Raw genomic sequence first — 8,424 nt, forward strand, 5'->3', positions numbered from 1 at the left:
ATAGATAGATAGATAGATAGATAGATAGATAGATAGATAGATACATAGATAGATAGATAGATAGATAGATAGATAGATAGATACATAGATACATAGATAGATACATAGATACATAGATACATAGATACATAGATACATAGATACATAGATACATTATAGATATGTATGTTCAAAGCAGATGGCCGCTTGTCCTGAGCCTGGTTCTGCTGGAGGTTTCTTCCTTTTAAAATATAGTTTTTCCTTTCCACTGTTGCCATTGTGCTTGTTCAGGATAGGAGACTGCAACAAAGCCAATATTCAACTTGTCTGCTGGATTCCTTAGATAGAGAACTTTACTAATTGGCTTTTCTATGTATGTGAATGTTCCTGTAAAGTGCCCTGAGACAACTTTGTTGTGATTTGGCGCAATATAAATAAACTGAATTGAATTGAATTGAATATATAACGTGAGTGGGTAGTAGTTTCTCACAGGGATTGAATCTTGAATGTGTCTTTCAGTCAAATTTTTTTATTCGATCCTCAGAGGACACAGAACTGAATATGCACAAGTTCTTTCCTGACATATCCACATGTACTTGTACTTTGCCCATCAGAGGAAGCTGCCACGAGGAAGAAGAGGCTCTGTGTAAAAATGAGCCCTTTTGCAGCTGCTGAGACAGCTGTATATGACATCCAGATCACTACCAAGTCCAAGTACCACCTTGTTAACTACACCTGTATAGGGTGAGCCTATGTTTTACTGAAAATGAATGAAATCGGTATGTTTTGTAATTTTCATCTGCCAGTAAGTTTTTTTTGTGCTTTTTTATTTGATAGTGGAAGCCCTGATGTAGCTAAGTAACTTAATGAAATATTTGTGTATTGTTCATTTTACACAGTGAGATAAACAACATGGGAATATGGTGTCAGATGGGAGACGTTCCTCGCTGTCAGAAGTCTCAGGAGACCAGGAGTACACCTAAAACTGACATTGCACACAGCACAATAAGGTAACATCATGCTGCAAAATTCTGCAATGTAACCTTCCTCCTTGCCCTATTGTTGTTGTTTTATCGCATGCTCATTGTACTCCTAAGTCTTTGCTATTCCTTTCTACCGTATGCACAACCATGAAGACACAAGCAATTTATCACTCCTGGGCAATATGCCGTAAAGTTTGTGGCTGGACAACAAGGCAGTGAGGGTGAACTGGTGAGACAAGCTAACTAGACAGGTTGCTCCGAACAAGAACGTGAGTTCAATGAGGGCTAAACTCCTGCTATTTGTGTTGTGTCCCAGGAGGCAGAAGCAGGCCGCTCCTCTGACATGGTGACAGGGGTGTTGTACTGTGCAGACAGGGAGGAGGAGATGTGGCCCCGAGAGTTAGTGACAGCTGCAGAGGAAGGAAGGAGAGCACTGAGATCTCCAGCATGCATGAATGTGTGTGTCACTGCTCTTGCTGCTTCAGCTTCCTCTGCCTCCGGCCGCAGAGGGAAGAGAGCAAACCTTTGTACTGTGTCCAGATCAAATTCCTCAATTATTTATCTCAGTGAAGAGCTGGGGATTTCCACCGCAAATTGTATATAAACAATTTAGAGTTGTTCAGTGTGCTGTTGCTTTGGAGAGTGACGTTTGGCACAGAGCTCAGAGGTGTTTGCCAGCTTGAAGCATTCTGCATTCTGCACTCTGCATCCTGCGCTGAGCTGAGAAAAAGCCATGTAACAGCAGCGCACCATGGCAGAGGGGTGGATGCCAGGGGGTATCATCAAAACAGAGCTTCTTTTCTCATGGTCATGCTGTGAGGTGAGAACAATCAATGAGCAACTATGGATCTGAATGGATAACTGAATGGTTTTGTGAATCGGTCATATTCTTGGAAGCTGATGGTCATTTATCTTTGATGTGTTGAGGTTATGGCGTAAGCTCAGACCAATGTGCGCTTTCACAAGCCTTTGCGGTAATCCTTAGCTCTTTTGAAGCCTACTTTCAAGTTTGTGAGGCTCAGAGGTTGGAATAAATTGCACCTCGAAGCGACTCCCACCCCCGTCCTGATGCCTGCTGAGATCACAGGCTGCCGTTTTTGTATTAACATTAAAATTCACTCCACAGTCAGAAAGTCTTCTTTTGAGAGTTTTTCCATCCGTGAAGCACTGACACATAAGGACAGTGCTGTCGGCAATTTCTATTGTGGCACTTCTTTGACTGTTTATGTGTAGAAACATGTACTTTGGACATAGAACTATAATAGTTGTGTACATTTCTTAGTCATAGATTAGTTTGACATGGGGATATATAAACAGCCCTTCACCTCTCACAGAGCACTGGAGTGCATTGTGTAACGATGTAGGTTGTTTCTCACCACTGTACTTTTAATCATATTCAGCAGGAGAAAAGTCTCTCCTCCATGCCTCCTTCAGGCTATCTATAACAACTTTATGGCCTTTGGAGAGTAGCGCCTCTTAAATTTAAGTGCTCTTTATAGTCACTGGAAAAGATGTTTTAAATACAGTCAATAATGTGTAAATTTTTAATGACCCTTATAATTTTGAAAGCACAGTGATCCCTCCCTGAAATCTCAGGTTGCCTCAGGCAGAAAAGAGCCTGTTAGCGTTGTGTACAAACGTAAACCACAAATCTTCTGCCGCGCAGAGAAGCTGAGGTGTGTTGCATCATTATGGGATGCACAAGGTTCTTGCATCAAGGCAAATGTGTTTCACTCAAATTATTATTATTTTTTTCAGTAGCCCTCGAGGGGCATGGGAGTTTGCCTAATCACTCTACAAGTGTTTAGTTGACTTGGAGAAGGCATTTGATTGTGCGTGTTGAGGTGTACTGTGGGGGTTGCTCCAGGTGAAAGTTGGACTCTGCCAGGGCTGCCTGTTGTTTCCACTTTTGTTCTTAACTTTTATGGACAATAGTTGCTGGTGCAGCCAGGGGCTGAAGGGCTCCTGTTTGTTAACCTCAGGACTCTGCCTCTGCTACTTGCAGAAGATTTGGTCCAGTTGGCATCATTGTGTCGTGATCTCCAGATCTCACTGGAGCAGTTTGCAGCCGAGTGTGAAGCAGCTGGGATGAAGATCAGAACCTCAAAATCAGAGGCCATGATTCTTAGTCAGAAAAGACTGATCTGCTCTATCAGGTTGACAGTGTTGACTCAAGCTGGGGAGTTTAAGTATCTGTGGGTTTTGTTTAGGGAAGAGTGGAATGTCAGATCAACAGATGGATTGGTGGCTCTGCAGTATTACGTCCTACGCACCAGTTGGTTGTGGTGAATAGAGAGCTGAGCTGCAATCAAAGCTCTCTATTTAATGGTCGGCCTATACTCTCACCTGTGGTCATGAATTGTGGGTAGTGACAGAAAGAACAAAATTACTAATACAGGCGGTAAAAATGAGTTTTCTCAGAAGGGTAGTTGGAGATAAGGCGAAAAGTTCTGTTATCCGGAAGAATAGAATAAAGCCGCTTCTCCTCCACAACAAGAGGAGCCAGTTGATTTAGTTTTGGGCATATGTTAAAGATAAATGTAAATGCCTTTCTAGAGAAGTGTATGTCTATCTGGGAAAAGAAACCAAGGAAGACCCAGGATAGGCTGGAGGGAGAGGTCTCTCAGCTGGCCTGGGATCACCTTGGAATCCTCCCAGAAGATCTGGAAGAGGTGGCTGGGCCTGATCAAGCTGTGCTGCGACCTGACTCCAGAACAATTGAAGGCTGTAAAACTACGGATGCACGATATTGGATTTTTGGCCAATATTCGATATGTCAATATGTTAAAAATTATTTGGCCTATAACTGATACCGATATTTTTTTTTCCTAGACCTACTTACAGAGACTACATAGCTTTCTCTGCTGTGGAATTAAAATACTACATTATTCTGAATGGTCTTTGTCAGTTTGTCCTGCTACCAAATATAGATGCCAAAAAGGGGGCTGAAAATGATGTAACACTTCAACTTGGATTATGTTTCCATCCATCCATCCATCATCTTTACCCGCTTATTCCATTTTGGGTCACGGGTGTCGCTGGTGCCCATGTCCAGCAATCACTGTGCGAGGGGCGGGGTACACCCTGGACGGGTCGCAAGTCCATCACAGGGCCACATGGAGACAAACGAGACAAACAACCATTCACTCTCTCACTCACACCTAGGGACAATTTAGAGTTACCAATCAGCCTAACATGCATGTTTTTGGACTGTGGGAGGAAACCGGAGTACCTGGAGAAAACCCACGCATGCACGGAGAGAACATGCAAACTCCACTCAGAAAGGTCCCTAGGTTTGAACCAGGGACCTGCTCGCTGAGAGGCAGCAGCTCTACCAGTTGCGCCACCGTGCTGCCCGGATTATGTTTAATGTCAAATTTATTCATGACATTTACTCTCTCTAACACAATGACAACACTCAAAGAGTCGTACAAAAACACCACCTTTTATATCGGTGAGTTATTTTGATGGAATGGCTGATGTCCGATATTTAACTTTATCGCTAATATCGACCGATACCATGCCGATAATATTGTGCATCCCTACTGTAAAACAGTAGCAATTTTGAGAAAAAAAAGTTGTATTAACTTTTGAATTCAGCTTTCTCTTAGCCTTGTCAATGTGTCACTTAAACATTATCTTTTTGCTTTAAGTACTTTGTAGTAATGATGATGACTTTGAATTGTTTCTATTTTTAATTGTCGGTTGTCATGAAAAGAACTGATAGTGAGATTATTACCAAAACGTATTTAGAGAGTTGCTCATACTGTTATTACTTACAGTTTCAGACAATGTACATAAATTCTGGACTTATTTGAAATATCACCACTGAAACCAACAAAAATATAGAAAATACATAAAGGATTTAGTGCTGCAACTAAATGTAGGTTTTCTGAATCTGCTAAGATTCTACATTATTAAGTTGTTCATTTAATATGAAATCATCAAAACGCCTGAAAAATTAGACCAAAAGTCTGCTATTCTTTTTGTGACCTTTTTAATTGTTTGGTTTTGTGTGTATAAAAAAGAAAGTGTTAAAAAAAAGGTGGAAAATGTGTGAAAAACTGACATTTGTATTTGTTAAAGAAATTAATAAGAAAAAATGTGTGTAAAAAAATCTAACATTAAGTTAAAAATGAAATTGGACATTTACATTTCACTATTAACCTTAAAATCCTATAATACATTTTATTTAAGGAGCTTGATAAATACCTTTTGTTCCAGTTTTAATTTTGCCTGCACAGTCAAAGTAAAAAAAAAGTATGTTTGCAAATCTAATGGTTGTAAATGTTTTTTTTTTTTAATTGCGATTTCTTTACTTCAGATGAAAAGGGGGAGCACACATGACCCAGAGGTGCAGCATTGTTTCTGCTCTGTGTGTGAAACATGTCTTTATCAAGTTTGTCTACCACACTTTTAAACTGTGAAAGTGATCCTTTTTATTCATAGCTGCATCTTTATGTCAACCACTTTAGCTTGTTCTTTGTCAAGACAGACCGTATCAGCCACTCCTCGTCTTCATAATGTAAAAAAGCTGCTCCGTTCGGTAAGCTTTTTAATGTATCCTGTAAAGTATCTTCCCCCCCTGCCTCCTCCTGACCAGCGCTGCCATTTGTTCTCCTGATAAAACTGTCATTGCTGAAGCTGATATCTGACCTCTACGGTGACTGCCGGCATAAATTAGCCTTGTCCTAATATTGCAATTTCTTTCGCTTCACTCAAAATCAAGGTTTTTGACATTTCTCTTAGAATAATAGGCCATTGTACACACGGGCACTTTTTAAATCAAACTGTACAGTGATAAAAATGTCAAGGCTAAGGGTTTTTTTTCTTTGCATAGCTGGCGTTTTTGCATGAAGTCTAGGGTGTCATCAGTGTCAGAAATGGCATTCATATCAATACTTTCAGAATTGCAGTCGTCTACCTGTGACACTCCACACATTGGTGAAGCTCTGCTGGAGTATTGTATCAGCTTTCATTGCACGCTGGTTAACCAAGACTTCCCACTGAACACGACTCTTGAGAGAAAGAGACACGGTGACTGTCAGTGTGTCACATGACAGATCTTTGGTGTGAAGCCTTGAAGAACAATCCTTCCCGCCTCAATCTCGCTCATTACTTTGTGTTCAGAAAAAGTTGCAAGAAGCGACGTTGATCAAGCGGAGGGATGCCAGGAATGATTGAATGATCAGGTGAGATCAGATGGGTGCTGACTACATTCAGTGATTTGCCACCAAATTCAGAGAGATCCTCTCGCCGGCAGCTGACACTGAGCTTAAAGGAGGATAATGATGGGTGAGAAAGCTGCTCCCACAAAGCAGCACCACTGGCACATAGAGGAAGGTGTGGGGATGTTGTCACAGGGAAGGCTGGATGTGTGTCAAAACAGCAGGAGCTTCCAGCTCGGGCTCTTCGCTCCGTAATATTAGTCTCATTCTCATCTTACCTCCACTGCACTGCTTGTCTGTGCCTGCAGTCTCTTTGACGTATGCCGCTTGTGCTTTTCATATTTTTATTTTTAAGTAGACAACTCTTTTCTTCATATTAGATGAAACAAGAAAAACAAATGCCTCGCAAAGCACATTTGTACAAATTGTGGTTCATGTCATAAAAGTAATCTTTTGTTTTGGGGGTTGCTTTGCCACACTAATTAGATTTTCACCTGCAGATTTCATGGGAACGTAATACTTTTTATCCGCACTGTAATTGCGTAAATATTTCAGGCCCTGTTCCCAGTTTTACTCTAATTTGATGAGGAACTTCACCATAATTGAATATTCAAATTAGGAATATGTGTCAATATGGCTCTCCTTGCCTGGAACGAGGATTAATTGTTTTCAAAACTCCAGTGGCCGACGTAATATGGGCCCCAACACTGCTGTTGATTAGCAAATGCACTTGCCATGTTTTTGTTTTAAGAATTAGTTGTCTAATTGATTTGCCATATGCTACTCTCTCCAATGCACCTAAAATTGTATTTAGAAATCAGCAATTTGGATTGAGACAGGTTTTTTTTGTGTGTTGTTGTTGTTTTTCAGACAGATGGGAACGTCAGCCCAGGAGGCTGCCTGTGGGAAAGCTTTTCAGGAGCAAATTTGTTGAGTTTTGCACCCGGTTTTTAGGGAGTTGAAGTATCACTTTCACCTTTTCACACACAAATAACCAACCTTAAAGCTGCACTGTCTGCTTCCTTTGTTTATTCTGAATATAACAATACAGGCACGCTGTTGAAGCCTTAAAAGACGCCACAACCATTTGGTTGTACTTTATCTGCCCACGTGTTGTCATTGTGCATTTGAAAGGCGTGTACTTTTTCTTTCTTCAGCAATGGAATCAACCTTTGCAAAGGTAAAAGAAGTCTACGCTGAATGTGGCAGTCGGTCCCACAAGATTGATGCCAACCTTTTAAAAATTCACCATTGGCCTGGATTTAACATGGCCAAATGCTGATGTAAATGAGGTGGAGAAAAGTCGACCCTTTCATTGCGAATAAATCTGAGTTGCAGGCTTCATCTCATAAATACCACAGCCTGTCACAGTTCTTGTTTTATTGCTGTTGATGGAAATTATTGTGTTTATTTATCTCACCCAAAGAGACAAAGCTTGGAACGTCACAACTCAAATGCAGCGTTTCAGGGGTTTAACCTGGTTTTAAGCTTCGTTGGTGGGGGAATATTTTATTTTACTACCTCTTAAAGCAGAGTGGCTGTGTTTGTTCATAAACAGAATAAACACAGATTATGATCCACCAAAACTACATTATTTGGAACTTCACACCTGCTACATATAGAATATGTTGGTACCACTTTAAAATAAGGCTCCCCTTATAGATGACTAATAAATAGCTCATAGATACATTATAAATTCCTCTATAAGCACTTTATAAATCATTAATAACTGCTTATTATGCATTAATTGAGGGTGACGGAGAGACAAAACTGACCAGTTTCTTGCCAAACAGTGAGCCAAATCTGCCACCTATATATTTCATCTAAAGTTGTTATATTAAACATTTCAGACTAAGTTACTACCTTGTAAGCACAATAAGCATTTTTAAACCTATTTCTTTAGCATATAATATTGTACTTTATCACTGTTTTATAAGTATCTACAGCTAATTTTGTATCCTAAAAACAATTTGGTTTATATCTAAAAAAGTTCAATCTGGTCCTCTGGACATTCAAAAAAACAAAACAAAGCAAATCAACAAAAAAATGTAGAAACGTTTCGTCTCTCATCCGAGAGACTTCTTCAGTCTGAGGAGCTGTTTTCAGCTCAGTCTCTTAAATAGCACCTTCTCAGAGTGGATCAACCAGTTTTGCTGCTGACAACCAAAACCAGCTGATCACATGCTCAAGAAGGACCATCAGCCTAAAAATGGATCATTAGCACACTGATGGCTGTTTACTGTTCACAGAGGGCTGAGTGATACTAGCAATCACAGCATTGTAAGAGGGGGACA

At 40.3% G+C, this 8,424-nt stretch overlaps 1 protein-coding gene across 1 annotated transcript in view; it reads left to right on the forward strand.

Moving 5' to 3' along the window:
* The window catches only part of LOC119413510 (multivesicular body subunit 12B), a gene marked incomplete in the record, with an annotated part of 47,125 nt that overhangs the window by 17,367 nt on the left and 21,334 nt on the right, over positions 1–8,424 (forward strand). The window contains 2 exon segments of the mRNA XM_037680568.1: positions 594–723; positions 879–952. Of these exon segments, the coding sequence (XP_037536496.1) occupies positions 594–723; positions 879–952 (204 nt within the window).

Source organism: Nematolebias whitei, chromosome 8, assembly GCF_014905685.2.
Source record: "Nematolebias whitei isolate Nwh7 chromosome 8, NemWhi1, whole genome shotgun sequence".
NCBI lineage: Eukaryota > Metazoa > Chordata > Actinopteri > Cyprinodontiformes > Rivulidae > Nematolebias > Nematolebias whitei.